This window comes from Paramormyrops kingsleyae, chromosome 4 (genome assembly GCF_048594095.1).
Source record: "Paramormyrops kingsleyae isolate MSU_618 chromosome 4, PKINGS_0.4, whole genome shotgun sequence".
Classification (NCBI taxonomy): domain Eukaryota; kingdom Metazoa; phylum Chordata; class Actinopteri; order Osteoglossiformes; family Mormyridae; genus Paramormyrops; species Paramormyrops kingsleyae.
In genome coordinates, this window is record NC_132800.1 from 26,811,263 (window position 1) to 26,836,310 (window position 25,048).

General features: G+C 46.6%; 2 protein-coding genes across 3 annotated transcripts; one reads left to right on the forward strand and one right to left on the reverse strand.

The window, feature by feature from the left end:
• Positions 1-4,301: 4,301 nt before the first annotated feature.
• LOC111852565 (clusterin-like protein 1) lies at positions 4,302-7,909 on the reverse strand. Its single transcript, XM_072711705.1, has 5 exons — positions 7,577-7,909; positions 7,114-7,389; positions 6,451-6,557; positions 5,018-5,124; positions 4,302-4,656 (listed from the first exon to the last, which is right to left on the reverse strand). Exons 1-5 carry the CDS (start codon positions 7,861-7,863, stop codon positions 4,483-4,485), a joined length of 951 nt encoding a protein of 316 aa, XP_072567806.1. The 5' UTR covers positions 7,864-7,909; the 3' UTR covers positions 4,302-4,482.
• A 9,137-nt stretch (positions 7,910-17,046) lies between these two features.
• On the forward strand, positions 17,047-22,562 carry LOC111852558 (transmembrane protein 236-like). 2 transcript variants are annotated; one of them, XM_023828622.2, is made up of 6 exons: positions 17,047-17,304; positions 17,512-17,717; positions 18,482-18,642; positions 19,148-19,220; positions 20,065-20,188; positions 21,841-22,562. In XM_023828622.2, exons 1-6 carry the CDS (start codon positions 17,166-17,168, stop codon positions 22,422-22,424), a joined length of 1,287 nt encoding a protein of 428 aa, XP_023684390.2. In that variant the 5' UTR covers positions 17,047-17,165; the 3' UTR covers positions 22,425-22,562. The 2 variants fall into 2 exon arrangements, with proteins under 2 accessions (XP_023684390.2, XP_023684391.2); XM_023828623.2 differs by lacking the exon at positions 17,047-17,304 and having other exon boundaries at positions 17,595-18,642.
• Positions 22,563-25,048: the final 2,486 nt, after the last annotated feature.

Genomic DNA, 25,048 nt, shown 5'->3' on the forward strand with positions numbered 1-25,048 from the left:
AACCTTGGAATTTGCATTGTGCTGAATCGCAAAACCGTGTCCGTCTTCACACAGGTATTTGTCGTCAATTATAGACGAATCCTCATACTTTTACCTATTCCTGGGACGCTGTATTCTTTGGTAACCTTTCCTTGTATCGGGGCACCGGTTTGAACGTAAGATCAACGAATACTTTTGAAGCAGAATATGTATTAAAGATAAAATTTGCAATTAATGATCTGTACAAAGCCAGAATTATCATTTTGTTATCACAGCTATACCTATACATGAAGTGCGATTTATTTTATGTCGTCGCAGACTTCCGCCTTGTCTCCTTTATGGCTTATAGATCCTAGTTATAGCTCCTCATACTGTATAGCTACTGTACTGACTGAAAAATGTGGAAGGAAACGTGCTTCAAACCATGATCCATTATTATCACATTAAATATTGAAAAGTAAGGTGCTAGATGTGGTAATTAGTCCAGCAAACGGGAATTATATCACGACAGCAAGATTTATAACGCCATTACTGACAACCTGTGAGTCACCCAGTAAAATGCTTACTGTAACTATATCTTTGGTTTTCCGGTTTTGATGTACGGCCAATGTGCCCAACACATTTGCAACTTGTTTGTAAACAAAGTTATGTTCCAAATAACAGTAAAAGCTTAGAGCGAAACCACCGATGACTTCACTGTCCCTAGAGGATATTCGGGAAGCTTTTGGCATAGTCCATTGAAGATCTGCATGCATTGTTCAACCTGATTTGGACAGAATTAGTGAAGGCTATTACCGCAATGCTTCTCTGTTAAAAGCTCTAGCCTGTACCGCTGGAAGCCGGTTTGGTACTGCGGTCAAGCCTTCCGCACGCAGCTTGCAAGTGCGCGTAATCTACGGATTTTACGGTAGCAAATTAATTCGCTAAGATACGTCTAACTAGGCATAATCGGTCTCCCATTTGTAACTGAAAATGTTGTTTTATGAGACGCCGGACAAAGTTTCCACCAAATCTACAATATATAGTTTTGAATGGCCATAACCCCTAATTTCCACCATTGAACTGGTTAAAACTTTGTGAGAACATGTGGGTGGTCTAGCAGAATAAAACGGCGCTGGAATTACAGGCATATTGTGCATAATTACAAAAATATGGCATCAGAGGTGTATGCATATACTGGTTATCACCTTGTACAGTATTTAGATTAACATGACCAGAGCCGAAGTAGTTGAAACTATGTATGGCTGCTTGACTGATAAAAAAAACTGTAAGTGGAGACATATTATGCCTTATTACAAAGATTTCAGCGAATAAATTTACTACCGTAAAGTTGGTATTCGCGCACTCGCAAAAAATGTGCAGAGGGCTTGGCCGTAGTTTAATAACGTCATGTCTCACGAAGTGGCCATTGTTTAGTTTCGCGTACAATTTTAGATCGAAATGTTTTATCACCTACGGACGGACGTATTCATTACACCTCGACAGCAGCGCGCCGTTACACAGTTCAGTCCTACGTCAGTGTTTCACGACGCTGCGAACGATCTTTCTTCAAGGCTTTGGTTTTGTAATACGAAAAAATGGGAAATACAGCGGTACTTTTAGAAATTATGTTGAATTGCAAAGCATAGTGTGAGTGTACATTTACTTGTTTGTGTGTGTTATAAATACCCCTATTGACGCCCCTGGAAATCAGTGCTACCCACTGAACCACCATGCCGCCTGCTGATATTGACATGTTTGATAAATTATAAAAAGCCACATTAACTTTTCAATCACAGTCCTAGACATGACTTCTTAAGTTTGTTCGGTACTTGTTATGCAGGACGTTCGTCAGTAAAGGTCAAATTATAGCAGTTCAAAGGTAACGACGTGTGTTCGGAAAGTGTGCGCGGATTCATACCTGCGCACTAGGGAATCGCACTAAGTGACCTACACTTGCCGTAGTGTGTCCTTTTTCCTCATTTAGGTGGATAGTGCGTAGTGTATGATTTTGGATGCAGCCTACGTACTTTTTGTTTGAACACAAACTACAAAGGAGCGCTTACAGCAGTAGCTTGCCGACGGGTTGACCACAAGCACTGGCGCTAACATGGAAGTTATGCTGAAGTGCAGAAAAAAAAGATTTAGCGGAGCAAATATTGAGCAGATGGAATTATTTTTGTACCCTAATTACATTCAATGCATCAATTAATACATTTTTTTGCTTGCGTCTCCTTATTTTTCGCAGTGTTTATTAGCGGGATATCATTACATCGTTTTTATATTCTGTGGAAAATGAAAGATCTGCCAGCCAGATTTAATAAGAATCATGAACATATCGCAGGTCATGTACATAAAATATAAATAAAAGACTGTGTCCTGTTTTAATCGCGATCGATCCCCCCAATAACAAACAACTAGGCTTAACAAAACGACTTCTTTATCCTCCACTATTTTGGCATGCCGGTGTAGTTCCGTATGAAATTATGTGTGAAGTTTAACCTACGAACTTTTTGCATCTCCTATGCTTATTTAGCATAGAGGTCTCAGTTCCTGTTGTGTGGTGTGAAAGCGGCACACCGAAGTGGCCAGGAGCTACAGAAGTTCCAGGTCGAGACAGCCTATGGACTTGTGAACTGGGACCAGGTTCCAGAACTTTGGTGTGAAAACGCCTTCGGTTACTAGTGTGAACTTAGTATCGTATAATGCAATTAGGCTTCCATATGTAATGACTGTGCTAGAGAAAAAATAAACAAATTTTAGTAGCTCAAACTAGGATAACATTCCACCAAGTACAAAATTAAATGTTCAGATTTTATTCTTCACAATTTATTTATGGTGCTCAGAAATTATGCGGAAAAAATCATGTAAAAGTCTATATACATTTTCAAATCAGAATCATTACCCATTTGGCCAACGGAATATATTACACATGACATCAACTCAGTTAACTGCAAATCAGTAAGGTCAAACCATTTATTTTACATGCTGATATAGAAAATGTTCACAGTGAAGATCAAGGATGCCAATTTTTGAGATTTTGTGAAACTCAAAGCTGGGGAGCCGGTAATTTCACAGCCGCGATGCCTTTTGGTGTAGGCCAGGCTCAGCAAGTCTGACCAACTGATCTCCGATCAGCAGAAGCCCTAGGTGGTGCTACAAGCTGGGGAAAGCTGGAGCTTCTTCATCAGATGCTGTTTCATCAGACATCATCTTGTCTGCAGAGACGGCCCCTTATTATAAGTGTAAGGTTATATGTGTCGTATGTTACAATCCAAGGGTGACCTTCAGCTATTCTGAAGGCTAATCAGTTTTGGATTACAGGCTGCTTCCCATTACTTTGGGTACAGATGTCCATCCATCCATCCATTCATTCATTTTCCAAAACCACTTATCCTATCCAGGTCCACGGGGGGGGGGTCCAGAGCCTATCCTCGAGGCTACAGGCAGGGAACAACCAAGGACAGGGCACCAACCCATCACAGGGCACACTCACACACCATTTACAATTTAGCCACTCCACTTAGCCTCAGAATGTTTTTGGACCATGGGGGGAAACGTGTCTTTGGACTGTGGAAGGCAGCCAGGCCAATCAAGAAAAGCCCCATCTAAAAAATCAGAAGTTTCTGGTCGGTATTTTATGACTGAATACCCGCTTGTTTAAGCTGCCTGAGACGGATTTCCAGATCAAAGCAGTTCCCATGCTGCTTCAGTGGACTGTGGCCTGTGAACTTAAATCGAGCAGAGCTTAAGTGCCTGTCGGCCCAGGGAGCACCAGGGTGATGAGCCAGCAGGTGACGTTTTGGTCAGGCGTGCCCAGGACAGCCCGCGGGTACCAGGGAGCACCAGGGTGATGAGCCAGCAGGTGACGTTTTGGTCAGGCGTGCCCAGGACAGCCCGCGGGTACCAGGGAGCACCAGGGTGATGAGCCAGCAGGTGACGTTTTGGTCAGGCGTGCCCAGGACAGCCCGCGGGTACCAGGGAGCACCAAGGTCATGAGCCAGCAGGTGACGTTTTGGTCAGGCGTGCCCAGGACAGCCTGCGGGTACCAGGGAGCACCAGGGTGATGAGCCAGCAGGTGACGTTTTGGTGAGGCGTGCCCAGGACAGCCCGCGGGTACCAGGGAGCACCAAGGTGATGAGCCAGCAGGTGACGTTTTGGTCAGGCGTGCCCAGGACAGCCCGCGGGTACCAGGGAGCACCAAGGTCATGAGCCAGCAGGTGACGTTTTGGTCAGGCGTGCCCAGGACAGCCCGCGGGTACCAGGGAGCACCAGGGTGATGAGCCAGCAGGTGACGTTTTGGTGAGGCGTGCCCAGGACAGCCCGCGGGTACCAGGGAGCACCAAGGTGATGAGCCAGCAGGTGACGTTTTGGTCAGGTGTGCCCAGGACAGCCAGCGGGTACCAGGGAGCGGCGACTCAGGTCAGAGAGCAGCGATTGGCCTGGGCTCTCAGGTTTGGGCTTCTCTCCTCACTCTCAGCCTTGGCCCTTACAGAGCATTAACCCTAACCCTAAACCTAACCCTTACCTGACCATTTTCTTGTACATGGCCAGGGCTTCCTGGGCCACATATCTAATGAAGGCAGGATCCTGGAGCTCCAGCTCTGATGGCACCATGAGGGAGAGCATGGGACAGTTCGGGATGTTCACCTCCACAATGGTGTCTCCACCTGAGGCGTCACCACCCATCTGCACCACCTGAAAACATCATAAGGACTGTGGTCATTTCTGCGGTCAACATTACAGTCATCGTTCCAAGAGCATCATCATTGTGATATTGGTCCTTTCGTGGGCAAGACCAGGATCAATGTTACTATTGAGGTCAATATTATCATTGTTGTCATTATTATCATTAACTGTCATCACCATAATCCCATTATGGTCATCATTACAACATCATCACTACCATCATCTACGATCTTATCCTTGTCACCATCAGTACTGTCCTCATCAGCTGACTGTTGCTTGTTCTAAGATGGTTGTGGTCCCAGCCCAGTATCTGTCAGGGGTCACCTTACAGATGTCGTTCCTGGCTGCCCCTGATACCCAGCCGAGTCACGTGACGCTGGACGATCTGCCGCACCTCCTGGCAGTGCTGACGGGAGAGCTCCAGCAGATGGAAGACCTCACTCAGCTTCACCCACAGCTCTCCAAGGCCTGGACATTCTGGGGGCGAAGGCGCCGAAGTACCCCAGAGTAACACGGCCTCTCTTGCCCTGCCCACACTGCAGCCCTCTCCAGCCTGAAGGTGCACCTTCCACACCAGGACGTTAAGCCCAGTCTCTGCTGTTAGGGCTGTTCAGTATCTCCCGTCTTGGTTTCAGGACATATTTGTGTTACACAGTAGATGAGAGACATTCCATCAGTCATCTACCACAATCAAATATCCCCAGTATGACTTCCTGTGATCTATGGGAAGGTGCCATTGGACATTCAACCTGGCCTAACGTACGTCAGCTAACAAGCCCGTCAGTCATGCCGTTTGATAAAGAAGCACTTGTGGCACTTTATTGCGTGAGCTTACTGTTACTCTCAGGATGCATGTTAATTCTAATGACATAAGATGCATGCAGAAGTAATAGAGTAAAGTTTCAGCTCTGATGAAGTAATATATAGACGGAACCACTGTGCCTTTGCTAACTGGCTAATAAATTGCCTCCCCGAAGTTGGAAATTCACAGGAAGAACGCCGAACAGTCATTCACACAGGCGCAATAATGCCTGATGAGTGTTTGTCTTATTAACCGCACGTCGGCTATGTTATCAGCAAGAAGTTCTTTAACAAGTTATGGTTTGGTAGTTAGTTGGCTAGACAGCAGACTAACAGAAGAACAACCACATACAGCCATACATGTCTCTTTGTATTTGTTGAGCATAAGTGCATCTAGCTGGAACACTGACAACAAAATAAGAAATAGGTCTGGAATTATACTAGGATACAAGCCAAAGATTTTTCCGTTCCCGACATGAGGGGTGGGTTGGATGTCCATCCCATTACCCCAGTTATCCCATCACAATCAGCTAGCAGCCCACCCCAGCAAGCCTCATTCTCCAGACAGAAGCTGGTCCATCACAGTGGGCATTTTCACGACGCTAATTCGACTAACTGCATGTTTTGAAACTGTGGGAGGAAACAGAAGTACCCAGAACACCCCCCGCCCCAGACACAGGGAAAATATCCAAACTCCACACATGGAGCGGAGGAAGGTTCGAAGCCCCACCCCTAGAGATTTGAGACCACAGTGTTACCCACTGAGCCCCTGTACAACATCTCAAGGTTACTGCTTCTTTTAAAATTAGCATTTAATTACCATAGCAATAAAACAAAGGGTTGAAGTACATTAAGTACAAACAAACTTTCCAGAGATTGTTTTTAAGCTCTTTCGTGTAGGAGTGAGACTTTGCACCATTGATGACTGAGTATCACCCATAACCAGTTCCACGGACTGGGAACATGCTCTCGCTCTGTGTCACCTGGGTTTCCCCCACCTACCTCTCAACGACGGCCTCTGGCAGGCCTCGCAGCGGGCCCGCAGCCACCAGCACTCTGACGTCCGTCTGCGCACATCTCTGCACAGCTGCTGAGTCTGTGGCAGTTGGCTGGAGGGTGGTATGGTTTCCGTTCGGGTGATGAGGGTCCACAGTGGCTTGCTGATATGCATCTAGACTCAGATTCGACGACTCATCGCTGTCTTCTACGTAATAACTTCTAAAAGACTTTAAAAGTCTTTCTACATGTTTTCAGTTGGTGGCTTAAACTAGTTTGACTTCTTGTACCTTTGCTTCACTTATTTGCTAACTGAATATTTTCAAAGTATGTGTGTTTAGTGATAGCAGCTTGATTCTGCAAACTTGGGTCACTGGTCCAAATTTTTTAAAGCCCTTAGTATCTTCTGTTGGTGCAGAGTCACAGTTGTGACTCTCAAAATAGCTACCCAGATACTTGGGGAAACATCTGTTCTCTCGCAAAACTGAGATTTAAACTTACTCCTTTGCTTTGCGTAACATAGAGAATGCACAGATAGCTCAGTAAGAGGAAGGTCATGGGATGTTTACAAGGAAAAGAAGAACTTGTTATGAGGCTAAGTCATCGCGCAAAGTACCTGTTGGCAGCTCCATTCCCTCCACAGGTTCGTGCCCCATGTCAAACACCCACTTGGTCACCGAGCTAAGCTCCTGGTATATGTTCCTGCCGAAGTCAAAGAAGGACTCCAGGATGTCCTCGAGGCTGATCCCCTCAAAGAAGCTTGTGTCCAGCGCGTCTGGGGCAGCAGTAGGGCTCTGGGAGTTATTGACGGCGAAGGCTGTCTGGAAAGCCTCACCTAGGTGCTTATGCAGCTTAGTCACGAGCAGAAGGCTCCCGTCATACAGAGCTTTCATCTGCTCCAGCAGCCGGCTAAATGAGTCCTCCATCCTCGGGATTCTCCAGGCTCTGGTTCAGGATCGTGTGCTGGGCGCTCTGCTGTGGGCCAAATATCCAGGTTACCCTTTGAAAGAAGTCCCTCACCTGCAAGAGAGGGGCGGATGAGGTCCCTCGCTGGTGAATGAGTGTAGCAGCGGCAAGAACAGTCCAATCAGAATCCTGTTAGGGGAGCTTGACATGAAGTTAAGTACAGAACCCAGAATATACATTTCTTTCTACTTCATTACTTCCACATATATATATATGAAAGAAGAGATATATGACTCTTTTCATTTCTGTCTTGTGCTCCTCCCCATTCTCCTCCATAACCTCCTTCATCTGCTCCATGCTGTACAGTGCTTTCTTCAGCTCCTCATTCACGTGTCTCTCCCTGGTGAGCGACAGCCCTGAAACGTGGCCGGTGTCACTCCGCTGTGCCCTGTCTGCTACATGATCTACCCCAGGTGTCCGCTTGTCCGATCTTACATTGAAGGTTACAGGCATCAGTGACCACACACTGGGACATCCTAGTAATAATGGTTAAAATCATATCTCATTTTCCTAATTTTATTCAAGGCACAAAAATATGTACTAGGTTTGTCTGAAGAGGCATTTCATCTGTACCACACAACATGAGGCATGCTTTAGATGTATATGTATATTAATGACATAAAATTTTAAGCAATATTTATTGTTAATTCTTTCTGCTTTCAGGCTAAACCTTATGACTGGGCCCATTGTTGAGCGTGAGTTGGGTTGTTTTGCGGCCAATGGTAACATACTCCTCAGGATCTCCTCAGGAATCGTCTCCTCATGCGTCATGGTGGAGTAGTGCAAAGCTCCCGGAGATGCCAGGAGAAGCAGCCTGACCAGTACAAACCTCATCCCTACGGGTCGGCCAGCGTGGAGAAATGGGTGGAATGTCTGAAGGATGGAATAGCAGGATTTAGATCATATTAGGTTCTTCCACATAGACATTCCACCCAGGAAGACAGGAACATAGAAATAGGTCAGCTGTCCCAGATAGACAGGAACACGCAAACCTCTTTCTCAACACATTTATTCCGTTATTACTTTAAAAAAAATAAAGTAATAAAACGTCTTACAGTTCAATGCATTAACCATTATGTTTCTAAGAAAGAAAACGAGATTAAATATCGCCATCAAGGGCACAACAGCAAAGGGACATCAAACTGGCAGCATTGTGTCCATTCAGCTCAGGTCCAGTATCTTACCGAAGTGGGAGATTAAATATCGCCATCAAGGGCACAACAGCAAAGGGACATCAAACTGGCAGCATTGTGTCCATTCAGCTCAGGTCCAGTATCTTACCGAAGTGGGAGATTAAATATCGCCATCAAGGGCACAACAGCAAAGGGACATCAAACTGGCAGCATTGTGTCCATTCAGCTCAGGTCCAGTATCTTACCGAAGTGGGAGATTAAATATCGCCATCAAGGGCACAACAGCAAAGGGACATCAAACTGGCAGCATTGTGTCCATTCAGCTCAGGTCCAGTATCTTACCGAAGTGGGAGATTAAATATCGCCATCAAGGGCACAACAGCAAAGGGACATCAAACTGGCAGCATTGTGTCCATTCAGCTCAGGTCCAGTATCTTACCGAAGTGGGAGATTAAATATCGCCATCAAGGGCACAACAGCAAAGGGACATCAAACTGGCAGCATTGTGTCCATTCAGCTCAGGTCCAGTATCTTACCGAAGTGGGAGATTAAATATCGCCATCAAGGGCACAACAGCAAAGGGACATCAAACTGGCAGCATTGTGTCCATTCAGCTCAGGTCCAGTATCTTACCAAAGTGGGAATCCAGGTCGAAACCTTGATGTCTAGACCCCCCAAAGCCCCTTTAGCGAATTACACAGATTCACTTACAGTACGTGAGATTTACGACTGTTCTCTGCTAAATTCATGACGGCCAGGTTTTTCCAGCACCATTACATAATTACAAGGCTTTGTTTATATGGAAGAGAAAGTGAGAAAGAACACAGAATTATCAGTGTCCAGGCCTTAATGTTTATTTGGTGTCTAGCTTGAACCATAAAAGCATAAGAGCTGTAATAGGAATCTATTCATTGGTCTGAAAATATTTAAAAATTGCCATGAACCTCCTTTATATATTGACTTTTCTGGAATATCTACAATTCTCACTTAATATACAAATACACAGAGGGGGAAAAGTTTGTTATGCTCAACTGGTCGGTTGAAGCAAAATCTTGGTCTGGATTTATACTTTCTGGACCTGAACTTTCCACCTTTGCAAATTCAGCCACAAATCAAAACCTTAAAACAACAGGATCCTTTAACTCCAAACACACCCACAGCTGCCTGCTGTAGGAACACCCCCCCCCCCCCCCCCCACTAGCTAGCCCCTCATCTCACCTGGTGCTGCAGCATACTGTAGGTGATCCCCGTGAAGGTGTTCAGGGACCCCCCGCTTTTGGCTGCCCGTCCCCTCTGGACACTTTTCACAGCAGCACATTTATACCCCGCATCCCGAAAGGCTCACCTCATTCACCCTTTCTAGCATCTTTAATCCAGCACTTAACACAAACCCTTTGTTAATAATAGGCTGCTGGTAAGTAACATGTGTTTGTGGCAGGTACCATTATACAGTACTTGTCACATGTCAATCAATGTTTGTAAACTTCTGATTGGTGCAATGTCTTATTAATAACTCTGGTCCTTGTGGGGTGTGGTTGCGGCCCCCCATCCTCGCTATCAAGGGCATTCCATGGAGAAATTCACACGCACCCAACACATGCATACATGTTCAAACACCTCCCCCAAACAGATGAACACACATGCTCCCTTCCAAGCACATGCTACAATTTTGTATGTCTGTATATCTGTTTTATTTTCTTTATTTCAGGTTGTGTCTTTGTATTTATGCTTTTTTGGTTGTATTTCAAATGCGTTTTTCTTTTCTTGCCTTATGTGCTTTTTACGTTACTCCTGTCTTTCTTAGCCTCTCTGTCCCACTGTTGTCTCCGCCTTTGTTCGTGTTTTTTTGTTTTTTTTCTCTCTTTCCTTCTTTCTCTTTCATTTCTCTCCCTACCCCTTTTCTTCACTCATTTTCCTAATCTATCACTCCCTTCCGGGGCAGCACGGCAACTGGAATATTTTACATGTATTAAATAAGATACAATGAAATATACGAATAAAAAGAAATTGACCAACATGAAGGGCCTATACAGAGTTTATAGAGCCCCTCATGGTAAAGCAAATATGTCTGACACAGCAGTGCATTCAGACCATTATTCTGCTTGCGAAAGCTGCCGGACAGGACACAATAAAATAAAAAAAAATAAAAAATAAAAAATTAATGCGGAGGGGACTGTTTTATATGATTTTCTTTTAAGAAAAATGGTCCACTGATGAACTAAATATGATAACTTATAAATGATGTTCACTTTGCACATTCTTCACTGACAAATACCTGCATCTGCTGACTTTGTTAATAATAATAATAATAATAATAATACTGGTCCAGATTCCATGCCTGGTTATGTTCTCACGGACTGTGCCAAGCAACTGCAGGAGATGTTTAACACTTTACCATCTCCCTCAGCCAGGCAGTAGCACCAACTTGCCACCATCATACCTGTGCCTAAGAAAAACAACCCAGGTCCATGAACGACTCATCCCGCGGCTCCCACTCCGACTGTCTCCCACTCCGACTGTCTCCCACTCCGACTGTCTCCCCAGCCTGTCTCCCCACAAACCAGGACCCCCTACAGTGTGCATGCAGAACCGACCGCTCCATAGTTGATGCTACATCCACCACCCTACATCGCACCCGGTCCCATCTGGAGAACCAGGATGCCTCTGCCAGGCTGCTCTTCATTGACTTCAGTTCAGCCTTCAGCACCACCATACCGCAGCAACTGGTGGAGAAGCTGAAATCACAGGAGGTGGATACCGGCACCAGTGACTGGATCCTGGACTTCCTGACACGAAGGCAGCAGACAGTGAGAGTCTGCGCCCACAGATCCAGCACCGTCTTGGGGAATACAGGCTCACGCCAGGGCGCCCTGAGTCCCCTGCTTTCCACCCTCCTTACCCACGACTGTACTGCTAGATTCAGCAACAACCACGTCACCGAGTTTGCGGATGACACTACAGTGGTGGGTCTCATCAGCAAAGGTGACGAGTCAGCATGCGGGATGGAGGTGGAGCAGCTAACAGCGTGGTGCAACCACCACAACCTCCTCCTGAATGTTGACAAGGAAATGACCATAGACCTCAGGAAAGCTCACACAGAACAGCACCCCCCATTGACCACAGATGGCACGGCTGTGGAAAGGACCGGTGCTATCAAGTTCCTGGGCGTGCACCTGGCAGACGGCCTGACTTCGCTCACTAGCACCATGGCAGCTGTCAAGAAGACCCAAAAGCAGCTCCAATCCCTCCTGAGGCTGAGGCAGGCCAGCTACTCATTCCGGCCCTCACCACCTTCTACAGGGGCTCCATCGAAAGTGCTCTGACCCACTGTATCACTCTCTGGTTTGGAACCTGCACAACCTCTGAACAGAAACAGCTGAACGGGATAGTGAGAACATCTGGGAAGATCATCGGTGCCCATCTCCCATGCCTGTTGAATATCTTCAACCAACGCTCCATATGCAGAACCTCCAGCATCGTTATGGACCCACACCACCCCTCCCCCAGCCTGTTTTCCCTCCTGCTGTCAGGAACGAGATACATGAGCATCCGAACCAGGACCACCGGGTTTCGAAACAGCTTCACTCCCCAAGCTTTGAGGGCAATGGACACTTCTGCTCACCCTCCAATGAATCACTCGCCTCCCCACTGTACCAGGCACTTCTGTTCACTAGTGCAATCTTTCATTTGCACTATTCTTTTCACCTTTGCACCTCTGTACATATAAAAAGACAATCTATTATTTATTCACTTATTTAACAATGCATGCTGCTGCACCCTTAAAAACACACTACAAAAGAGATTCATTTCTAAAAGGATTTCTTCAAATGCACCATGGATCACCATGGAAACGGGTTGTTTGTGTAGTGTGTGTAGTGTCACTTCTTAATGCTCCCCTAGTTTTTAGTTTGTAATGTAGTTACGCTGTTGGTCTAGGAGGAACCTCGATCGTACGGAAATGCATGGTAAGATAGCAGTAAAGATATCTATCTATCTATCTATCTATCTATCTATCTAACATCTATATCTATCTATCTATCTATCTCATAAATTGCAGCCTGTTCAGTGGGTGGGTTTCCTCTGTTTTTCTCCCACGGCCCAAACACTTGATATCAGATGAACTACTATCTCTAAATGTCCATTGTTGCATATGTGAGTGTGTGGTTTGCAACAGTCTGGCATCTTTCCCACTGTGTTTCCTGTGGCCGGCTCTGGGCTCACCGTAATCCTGCACTGGATAAGTGCTTACAGAAGAAGAATAGGTCAACAGTACACATGCTACACATTGCTGTCACAGAGAATGACTGTCTCTGACATGTTAGCCAAGTTTTGTGACAGACAGTTCAATCACACTTCCACAAAGGTGTGATAAATTGCAGGCCAGGTCAATACTGCTCACAGCTCCACATTACAGAATTATGTTAAGAAAACTAATTCCCAACCTGCTCCCTGTAACACACTGTGAACCAGAAACTGCCAAGCAGGCAGCTTGGGTCTGACCAACCAATCACGGTCAAGATACATGTCACAGTGCATCTGATTAATCACAGTCTCCGTTTTTAAATTGGGGGGGGGGGGGGCTGTCTAGCTACTTACAAGTTTTACAATTACAAACTGCTGGTGGTGTCATGGCCATGGAGGTCATGTAGAGTTAACCCTAACCCTAACCCTAACCCTAACCACCCATCCAGGATTTTCCAGGAGCACCTCGGATTTAGGTCCTCTGTCCTGGAAAAAACTCATTTCATTCCAGGACGCAGAATATGAGCCTTCTGTATATGTAATAACACTTTCATTTTTAATCAGAGCTGTAGCCGATTAATAGAGATTTTACTGTGTCTTTTTAGCCAATGATACAGGCTTAAAAATGTATACTGTGTCCTTAGTCAATCAATTTCACAATAAGACAAGTGCGACATTCGCTGTATAGTCTGTGATGATTGCAGCATCGCAGTTACATAGAAAATTGGTTGCGAAATGGAAGAGGATGACAATGACCAAACAAATCCAGGCAAAAAAAAGTCTTAAATCATACAACGAAGAACAGGAACAGAATAACCTTGTACCAGAGGATCAGTATCCAGCAAAGACTTTGATTTGTACTTTTAGGAAGAGGGGGACTTGACAGGCATACAAACAGAGACAAATACAAATGTTCAATGTATGAAAAAAGAAGCAAAACAATCTCAGCTTTCATGAAAATAATAAGAGATGGGCTTCGTAAGATTGGGACGTGCGGATATGGCCAGCTTGTGTTTAACAAAAGCAAATAAAAACACCAAACCAACCATTGTCTAATAGAGTAAGCTATTACATTATTTAGTGAACAATCAGTTATCAATGCATTGAAAATATTAATTCCAAATTCCAGTTTTATTTGTCACATGCATCATCATATAGTACAACCTGCAGTGAAATGCTTATTGCAACTGCTCCAATTAAATACTGCTAGAAAAAACTGTATAAAAAGAGATATGTATGTATATGCTATGTACATACACTCACCTAAAGGATTATTAGGAACACCATACTAATATGGTGTTTGGCCCCCTTTCGCCTTCAGAACTGCCTTAATTCTACGTGGCATTGATTCAACAAGGTGCTGAAAGCATTCTTTAGAAATGTTGGCCCATATTGATAGGATAGCATCTTGCAGTTGATGGAGATTTGTGGGATGCACATCCAGGGCACGAAGCTCCCGTTCCACCACATCCCAAAGATGCTCTATTGGGTTGAGATCTGGTGACTGTGGGGGCCATTTTAGTACAGTGAACTCATTGTCATGTTCAAGAAACCAATTTGAAATGATTCGAGCTTTGTGACATGGTGCATTATCCTGCTGGAAGTAGCCATCAGAGGAAGGGTAAATGGTGGTCATAAAGGGATGGACATGGTCAAAAACAATGCTCAGGTAGGCCGTGGCATTTAAACGATGCCCAATTGGCACTAAGGGGCCTAAAGTGTGCCAAGAAAACATCCCCCACACCATTACACCACCACCACCAGCCTGCACAGTGGTAACAAGGCATGATGGAGCCATGTTCTCATTCTGTTTACGCAAAATTCTGACTCTACCATTTGAATGTCTCAACAGAATGAGACTCATCAGACCAGGCAACATTTTTCCAGTCTTCAACTGTCCAATTTTATTGAGCTTGTGCAAATTGTAGCCTCTTTTTCCTACTGTATTTGTAGTGGAGATGAGTGGTACCTGGTGGGGTCTTCTGCTTTTGTAGCCCATCCGCCTCAAGGTTGTGCGTGTTGTGGCTTCACAAATGCTGCATACCTCGGTTGTAACGAGTGGTTATTTCAGTTAAAGTTGCTCTTCTATCAGCTTGAATCAGTCGGCCCATTCTCCTCTGACCTCTAGCATCAACAAGGCATTTTCGCCCACAGGACTGCCGCATACTGGATGTTTTTCCCTTTGCACACCATTCTTTGTAAACCCTAGAAATGGTTGTGCGTGAAAATCCCAGTAACTGAGCAGATTGTGAAATACTCAGACCAGCCCGTCTGGCACCAACAACCATGCCACGCTCAAAATTGCTTAAATCACCTTTCTTTCCCATTCTGACATTCAGTTTGGAGTTCAGGAGATTGTCTTGACCAGGACCACACCCCTAAATGCATTGAAGCAACTGCCATGTGATTGGTTGATTAGATAATTGCATTAATGAGAAATTGAATGGGTGTTCCTAATAATCCTTTAGGTGAGTGTATATTGCACTATAGAACAACACTGAACATGACATGAGAGATTACATTATTAGACATGATTAGAGATTACGTTGCCATGTATTGGGTTATAATTTCCCTATGAAGCACACCTATACAAACCTCTGGAATGGTGTCATTGTGTGCCACGTTTCTGGTCAATGACTGAGTGTCCAGGAATTTTTCAGGACTGAGGGGGCAACTTTAATGTCGTGTTATGTTGAGGTAAAGTGACACCCAAATAATGAATGTAAGGAAAGATTAACTGAAATGCAACAGTGATTTCCCTTTCCTTTAACAGTATAACAATGCAACTTTGCAACAGATGGAGTATCCCATAATGCACCTCACCAGGTTCCTCTAAATTTACATCTGTATGTATTATAACAAGCCGGTAAGGTCGGTTTACTCATATTATAGGAAAAATTCGTGTATGCTATTTTTAGAAATTTGTTTCAGATTGATCTAATAATCAAACAAGTGCCGAAGCTGCAACCGCTAATTAGTTTTCATAAGTGCCGAGTAGGAATATCAGTGTTTTGGCAGCTTTACGTTATTCTACCTTTCAGCAGGTGTACGATTTTTTAATTTAAACGCCTAAAAAGTAATGCAATTACCAATGTTTAATCTGAAGTCAGAAATAATGCATTCGGAATTAGTCTTCGTCAGACGGTCGCGAAATTGCTTCCTCGAGAGTAGTGAGAAAGGCAACGAGAATTTTAAAATGTGTCTTTCAGCAGAGCCAGGATGAGGTTGATATGGTTTTGTTACCAATGTGAGATGGACCGTTTCAGTGCTGCCATCTAGTGGGAAATAATTCCAATTTATTTTTAGACACCCACGTTGAGACTTTTTTCTAAGTAGTCTATTGCAGGCATATATGCTATTTCACATTTCACCCAGTGTGCTGTGTTCAGGGCTAGAATGGCCATCTGGCATACTGGGCATTTTCCCGGTGGGGGCGATGGGCATGTGGGCTTGTAATGCAAGTCCGGAGCCGAATTTCATTCTCCGTAAAGCCCTGGTTGTGTTAAAATCACGTCAAACAAGGTGCATGGCGATTATCTTCTAATTAAAGGAAACAGAGGAGCGCCTATTGAGTATAACGGCTGAAAAGCACTGGTACTACACACGTGTTGTTCATAATATTATTAGTTTAAGGAACAAATTGCAATTTATTGCAACCTTGATGTTCTACATTTTCTGCGATTTTGATCATTTATTAGGGATAATTTTAATATGATTTAATGTTTCTGTCGCATCTGGCCAATGCCTTAATTGTGAAAAGGTGCAGATCATTGTGCTTTTTGTTTCGTCTTATGCATGCTGCAATACTTACAACTGATGCATGCTGCAATACTTACAAATGAAACCTTGTCATATTTAATGCTTATGCTATGCAGGCAATATTGTGACGCGGCGGGTTTGGCCGGTAGCGCTAATCATGCACTGGACAGCATTTCTTGCAGCGCCTTTCTGTAAATAGTGTAAATCAATATGCGCATTTAAGAGTTTGTGTCTGTTTATGTCTGTAATTAGTAATGGTCCTAACTGTGCCATGTTTACTGTGGAATGTGCATCAGGAGTGTGCGATGTGCAGTAAATAGGCTTAGTTGAATAAACATAAATTGCATTATACCAAGGACACTAATTTCTTAAATAAAAAGCACGCAGTAATTGATTGCTTTTTGGTTTATTTAAATCAGATACAAATGCTGTCGCAGCAACTGTGATTTATTAAACAAATCTGAAAACCCGCAGAATTGCATAGTTTCCCCGATGTGTTGCAATAGCTGTCCACTTCCTCTACCAACACCAAGGCACGGCACATTGGCTACATCCCCTTCGTGCCTCTGGGCTGCCTAGGGGGCGGGGCAATCCGCCGCTCTCTAGGGGATATACGTCACTATGGTTGCTGTGTGGCTGATGTTACAGTTAGCTATCGTGTACAAATCCTTATTGTTGCAGCAGCTTGAGAGTGTTGCCTGTCCGCTTGGCGTTCACAGAGGGAGAATTCACACCCCAAATTCCTCCGAAGCTGCTGCCGGTGGGTATATGTCAGACGCTTACGTAAGTGAGCGCCCCCTACTACTGATGGTACCTGTAGACAGTCCCAACCAGCAGGGATACACCGCCATGACCGGGGTAGTAAACCTGTGGGGCCAGCTGGACCAATAAAATCAGGGTGTGTTAATGACATCACAGGAACCTAAGCATCGCCATAGTAATGCTGATGATGTTGTTGTCTGTCTAGATGAGGCGCATGGCCTGGTCCCCATGGTGGTCCATGGCTTCCCACGCAGAGATGATGGTCAGGAGGCCTGGCGGGAAGTCGGCCAGTCGGCGAGTGGGCAGCACGTCAGCAGTTTCGACATCCTGCAAGATGAGCACGCCACTGCGGAAAGTGGCGGGAATTGGCCACCCTTGCCGAAATTGGTCATATTTTCTGGAAAGCTTGTGGTGAATTTAAATGAGTATATCTTAGTGCCATAGTTTGTATAATGTATAGTGTTGTATGGATCAGACCATGGGTGTTGTTAGGTCCGATCACCCGGGGCTACAGCCCCGAGTATTTTAGCTCTGATGCCAATCGTCCTTCAAAAACACATGTCCCAGGTAAACTCCCTTGGATCAGGCATTGTAGTTTTAGTTATAGCTGTCATGTGACTGTCATGTGACCTATGCTTGGGATCAGTCAAACCTTCACCCTCAGCAGACCCTACTGTGGTTGGGATGCCTCTCTCATCGAGTTTCCAAAGCACATCACAGAGCGGCAATGCATCCGTGTCGTGTCCTTTCCTCTGATCCGTGATGAAAAGAAAGTCACACGGTGTTCGACCCCTGCATTCAGCCAGGAAACACCTGTTGGAGAACCGAGAGTCATGGGAAAAACAGCCTTCGGCCTTATGAGACCCAATTAGCTTTTGTGACTCAATAAAAACACACTAACCATAAACTATATGACATCTAGCACTGGTGGTAGAGGAGTAGGGTGAGTGCTGGACAGGAAGAGAATATGATTGCAGGTCCAGGCATTGCAGAGGAGCAGAGCTCCAATGGGCGTCTTATAGAAACAGGTTCTTGTGTTTGTCTTTTGTGCACGGATGGCCAGCATGGTGTCTGGGAAGAAGGTGAAGTTGGTGCTGTTGGAGGTCCTGCAACTGGCTGGACTGAGCGTACCCGTACTGGTGGTGATGGAGCGCTTTGCCTCCCTCGTTTCCCAGCTGAAGAGTGACGAGCAGCCACCCGGAGACCAGAGCACCGCGTACTGGCTGATCGTCGCCGCCTCCATCGCCTACGTCGCCACGGTGACCCTGCTGGTCTGGCTTCCCGCAAAGTGCCTACTGTACCGCCGTTCAGGACCGTTCTGTGAGAGGACCACCTGGTGAGTATGTAGGAGGAGTGGCAGGGAGGCATGGTGGCGTGGGGGAGGCTGATGTTTGCTCCTGATTTTGGTTGTGTGTCCAGAAGCTGGTGCTGTGTAGGCCAACCAGAAGATCTCAACAGCTAGCTTGAAATGTTTCTGGAAAAAATTTCCCAAAGTACAAATGAATAAATTACTCATTGTTTTAGCATGTCACAATAAAAATGTCACAAGAAAAAATGATACAAAATAATATGGTCTGCTACGATAATTAATGGGTTAAGAGGTGGGATTAAGTATTTACATTTACATTTATTCATGTAAAGTGACATACAGATGAGGCAGATATGACAAGCACACAAAGGTCAAGAAGCCAACTCAGGTACAACAAATGCAAGGTAGTTATGGGAATGAGAACTGTATACCTAAGATAAGAAGCATTGTGGTTTAACATGCAGAATGGAATGGAGACCATCTCAGTATGATTCCTAGACCTTTTGAAGGTGGACCAATGCTCCCTTTTCAGGAGACCGGTGACCCTGGCATATGTCATCCTGTCTACCTTGCCATGCTTCGCCTTTCTCATCGCCAGCTCCCAGGTAATGATGCTGACAATGTTTCCTCACTGCTCTCCACATCCATCCATCCATCCGTTCATCCATCCAATTGCTTATCCAGCATAAGGTCACAATGAGTCTGGAGTCTACCCCAGCCAGCCCTGGGTACCAGGGGGATAGTCTGAACAGATTGGATTGATGCCCTATCCAGCCCCTTCTCATCAGCAGGGTTTGATCACTTATCACCTGGTGTTTCTCCGGCGTGGGGGGCAGGGACGGCACAATAAGGAAATTTCACTCCATGAAAATACTGGCTTTATAGGTCATAAAGGCGTAAAATATTTATGGTATACTGCCAACTTGTTAAAGGAACAACCGTTGAAATAAGTTCTAAACAAAAACCTAAATATCCCTGCTCAGCACTGCATGCCTCTCTGTCCGTTTACTGAAAGCACCCACTAGTTTCAGCTTCCAGTTGAAACGTGTGAGTCAATCATTCAGCAAACCGCTGTGGGTGCCAGGTGCCGGGCGTCTCCTGGCAACGCCCCCCAGACCGTGGCTCAACACCCCTTGCTCAATCGCAAGCTCAACTGCCTGGGTAAAATCTCGCCTATACCAGAGCTGTCCGGCTGCTCTTGTGATTGTTCAGCCGTTTGGCCATGTGAGCCAGCTGGCGTGAGCAAAGAGAGCATATTACTGCATTCCAGGTCAGTAAGTATAAAGGGTGCAGAGCGGATGCAGGCCCAGACCCATGCCTGACCCAGAGACCCTCCTTTGCGTCTTTTCTTGCCGGAGATGCGTGAGGTCACTCTGCCAACCATCGCCATAAATAATAAATGCACAATGAATGCAAATAAATTTCACCTGCACCTGTTTTTTCTAACAGGTACAGGTTCATTTTAACAAACTGTATGACACCTTCTGTGAGCTCCCCGCGTCCCTGATTCTGCTGTCCCTGATTGCGGTTGATATCGTGGAGAGGATTCGGCCATGCCGGCTCACGGGGTCAGGTAAGCCTCGCTGGTGTCCCTCTGCGAACTGCTCCCTCCCGACTCAGCTGGACGTCCCTCTCCCCTGCAATGAGCCTTTTCAGAACAAACAGGGAATTGCTCAATGTGTCAGAAAGTTTTGCCCGGTGTCAGGGTTCCTCTTGAGACTGGAGGGTCACATGCATTCTGCTCATAGCAGTTGACCTTTAATTCACCCTGTGACACCAAAATACATTGTGTTCTCTATACACTTATAGTTCTTAAGGATTACTGTTGTCTCACACTGCTACTTCAAGACAAGATTTTAATTTATTTATTTATTGTCCAGCAGCATAACAAAAATAGGGCTTTCGGGTACAATGATGTGACAGGGAGTTTAGGGTATAGTGATGTGGCAGGGGTTTGGGGTGCAATGATTTGGCAGGGGGTTTGGGTGTAATGATGTGGCAGGGGGTATGGGGTACAGTGATGTGGCAAGGTGTTTGGAGTGCAATGATGTGGCAAGGTGTTTGGAGTGCAATGATGTTGCGGGGGGTTTGTGGTACAGTGATGTGGCAGGGGGTTTGAGGTACAGTGATGTGGCCAGGGGGTTGGGGTACAGTGATGTGACAGGGGTTTTGGGGTACAGTGATGTGGCAGGGTGTTTGGGGTGCAATGATGTTGCAGGGGGTTTGTGGTACAGTGATGTGGCAGGGGGTTTGGGGTACAGTGATGTGGCAGGGGGTTTGAGGTACAGTGATGTGGCCAGGGGGTTGGGGTACAGTGATGTGGCCAAGGGTTGGGGTACAGTGATGTGACATGGGTTTTGGGGTACAGTGATGTGGCCAGGGGTTTGAGGTACAGTGATGTGGCCAGGGGTTTGGGGTATAGTGATGTGACAGGGGGGTTGTGGTATAGTGAGGTGGCAGGGGGTTTGGGGTACAGTGATGTGGCAGGGGGTTTGTGGTACAGTGATGTGGCAGGGGGTTGGGGTACAGTGATGTGGACAGGGGTTTTGGGGTACAGTGATGTGACAGGGGTTTTGGGGTACAGTGATGTGGCCAGGGGTTTGGGGTACAGTGATGTGGCCAGGGGTTGGGGGTATAGTGATGTGGCAGGGGGGTTGTGGTACAATGATGTGACAGGGGTTTTGGGGTACAGTGATGTGGCCTGGGGTTTGGGGTACAGTGATGTGGCCAGGGGTTTGGGGTACATTGATGTGGCCAGGGGTTTGGGGTATAGTGATGTGGCAGGGGGTTTGTGGTATAGTGAGGTGGCAGGGGGTTTGGGGTACAGTGATGTGGCAGGGAGTTTCCACTATGCACTTCCTGAAAAAGAATGTACCAAGTCTTAATTAATAGTTAAATACAGCAATCATTAAGAGTTACTGCTTTTTAATGATTGCTTAACTGTTTAAATGTTTTATTCCTCTTTTTAATGCTGTTTTAAAAGTAATGTTCTTTCATTGTCTGTATGCACTTTGAGATTTTCTCTGTAAAATGTAAAGTGCATTACAAATTAAATGTATTATTATTATATTATTATTATTAGGAAACTGTCACTGGTTTCAGTAATACATATGCCTACAAGCCCAGAGCTGAAATATTTTATAATAATATTTTTTTACCTTCCAAGATGTTTAAACAGAACATGTGGTTATTTGGCACTGACTGCTGTTGCTTTTTGTTGCACAGATGATTTGCTGATGGACGCTTGTTTCCTCTGCCCCATGGTAACGCCCCTGGAGCAAGTTTCCACTGTGACGGGCCAGCTCGACGCCCCTGGAGACCGGAGCTGGGCTGGAGATGGACCTGGAGCCAATGGATGGGCGGCTGCCCACAGTCTGGCCACCGGGCGGCAGAGCTCCGCGGCTGCCAGCGAGGCCTGCTGGGAGGGACCTCTGGGCCGACTCTGCGCGGCAGACCTGCGTGCTGAGCTCGTCGTCCAAGCCTTTCTGTTTTGGCTCGATTCTGCCGAGATGCTGAGGGTGGTGGCCTTGCCCCCCGTCTACCTGTCCGGCTGGGTCTTCCCTATCTACATCGTCAGCTACCTGTCGTCCTTACGTGTCGTGGCTGCACCGCACAGCCCCTGCCTGTCAGCTATGGGTGTCTGGCTGCAAGACCTGCCCTACCTCATCCTGCGGGTCAGCCTGACCGCCACCTTCGGCCTGATCACCCCCGTGCTCTACCTGGTGAAGAACCTTCTGGTGACCTTGGCCTTCATATACTTCAATTATATCACCAAGCTAAAAATCTTCAACACGGGACATATGTTCTGATCCCCCCCGTGGTGGGGGGGGGAGGGGCGTATTTTGAGTGCAAAGCAAACTTGCGGTTGGCTGTCTGGGTGATGATTCCTCTTTTTGTATTTGTTTATTTTGTTTTGTTCAGGATATGCTGTATACTCAGGGAGAGTATACTCAGAGAGTTTGAAATTGGGGGGAGGGGGGGCACAGCTTAATAATGTAAATGCAAAGGTCTATTTATTAGGGGTGGTGATTGAAGCCAAAATAAATACCGGGGGTATACAAGTCCCCCTGGCTGCTCTGCCCCTGTGTGCTGTACTGCTTGAAACCTGCATGTTATACACGTCCCCCTGGCTGCTCTGCCTCTGTGTGCTGTACTGCTTGAAACCTGCATGTTATACACGTCCCCCTGGCTGCTCTGCCCCTGTGTGCTGTACTGCTTGAAACCTGCATGTTATACACGTCCCCCTGGCTGCTCTGCCCCTGTGTGCTGTACTTCTTGAAACCTGCATGTTATACACGTCCCCCTGGCTGCTCTGCCCCTGTGTGCTGTATTGCTTGAAACCTGCATGTTATACACGTCCCCCTGGCTGCTCTGCCCCTGTGTGCTGTATTGCTTGAAACCTGCATGTTATACACGTCCCCCTGGCTGCTCTGCCCCTGTGTGCTGTACTTCTTGAAACCTGCATGTTATACACGTCCCCCTGGCTGCTCTGCCTCTGTGTGCTGTACTGCTTGAAACCTGCATGTTATACACGTCCCCCTGGCTGCTCTGCCGCTGTGTGCTGTACTGCTTGAAACCTGCATGTTATACACGTCCCCCTGGCTGCTCTGCCGCTGTGTGCTGTATTGCTTGAAACCTGCAAGTTATACACGTCCCCCTGGCTGCTCTGCCCCTGTGTGCTGTACTAATTGAAACCTGCATGTTATACACGTCCCCCTGGCTGCTCTGCCTCTGTGTGCTGTACTGCTTGAAACCTGCATGTTATACACGTCCCCCTGGCTGCTCTGCCGCTGTGTGCTGTACTTCTTGAAACCTGCATGTTATACACGTCCCCCTGGCTGCTCTGCCCCTGTGTGCTGTATTGCTTGAAACCTGCATGTTATACACGTCCCCCTGGCTGCTCTGCCTCTGTGTGCTGTACTGCTTGAAACCTGCATGTTATACACGTCCCCCTGGCTGCTCTGCCGCTGTGTGCTGTACTGCTTGAAACCTGCATGTTATACACGTCCCCCTGGCTGCTCTGCCGCTGTGTGCTGTACTGCTTGAAACCTGCATGTTATACACGTCCCCCTGGCTGCTCTGCCGCTGTGTGCTGTACTGCTTGAAACCTGCATGTTATACACGTCCCCCTGGCTGCTCTGCCGCTGTGTGCTGTACTTCTTGAAACCTGCAAGTTATACACGTCCCCCTGGCTGCTCTGCCGCTGTGTGCTGTACTGCTTGAAACCTGCAAGTTATACACGTCCCCCTGGCTGCTCTGCCCCTGTCTGCTGTATTGCTTGAAACCTGCATGTTATACACGTCCCCCTGGCTGCTCTGCCGCTGTGTGCTGTACTTCTTGAAACCTGCATGTTATACACGTCCCCCTGGCTGCTCTGCCCCTGTGTGCTGTATTGCTTGAAACCTGCATGTTATACACGTCCCCCTGGCTGCTCTGCCTCTGTGTGCTGTACTGCTTGAAACCTGCATGTTATACACGTCCCCCTGGCTGCTCTGCCGCTGTGTGCTGTATTGCTTGAAACCTGCATGTTATACACGTCCCCCTGGCTGCTCTGCCGCTGTGTGCTGTATTGCTTGAAACCTGCATGTTATACACGTCCCCCTGGCTGCTCTGCCTCTGTGTACTGTACTGCTTGAAACCTGCATGTTATACACGTCCCCCTGGCTGCTCTGCCGCTGTGTGCTGTATTGCTTGAAACCTGCATGTTATACACGTCCCCCTGGCTGCTCTGCCGCTGTGTGCTGTACTGCTTGAAACCTGCATGTTATACACGTCCCCCTGGCTGCTCTGCCGCTGTGTGCTGTACTTCTTGAAACCTGCAAGTTATACACGTCCCCCTGGCTGCTCTGCCGCTGTGTGCTGTACTGCTTGAAACCTGCAAGTTATACACGTCCCCCTGGCTGCTCTGCCGCTGTGTGCTGTATTGCTTGAAACCTGCATGTTATACACGTCCCCCTGGCTGCTCTGCCCCTGTGTGCTGTATTGCTTGAAACCTGCATGTTATACACGTCCCCCTGGTTGCTCTGCCCCTGTCTGCTGTACTGCTTGAAACCTGCAAGTTATACACGTCCCCCTGGCTGCTCTGCCGCTGTGTGCTGTATTGCTTGAAACCTGCATGTTATACACGTCCCCCTGTCTGCTCTGCCCTGTGTGCTGTACTGCTTGAAACCTGCATGTTATACACGTCCCCCTGGCTGCTCTGCCGCTGTGTGCTGTATTGCTTGAAACCTGCATGTTATACACGTCCCCCTGGCTGCTCTGCCCCTGTGTGCTGTATTGCTTGAAACCTGCATGTTATACACGTCCCCCTGGTTGCTCTGCCCCTGTCTGCTGTATTGCTTGAAACCTGCATGTTATACACGTCCCCCTGGTTGCTCTGCCCCTGTCTGCTGTATTGCTTGAAACCTGCATGTTATACACGTCCCCCTGGTTG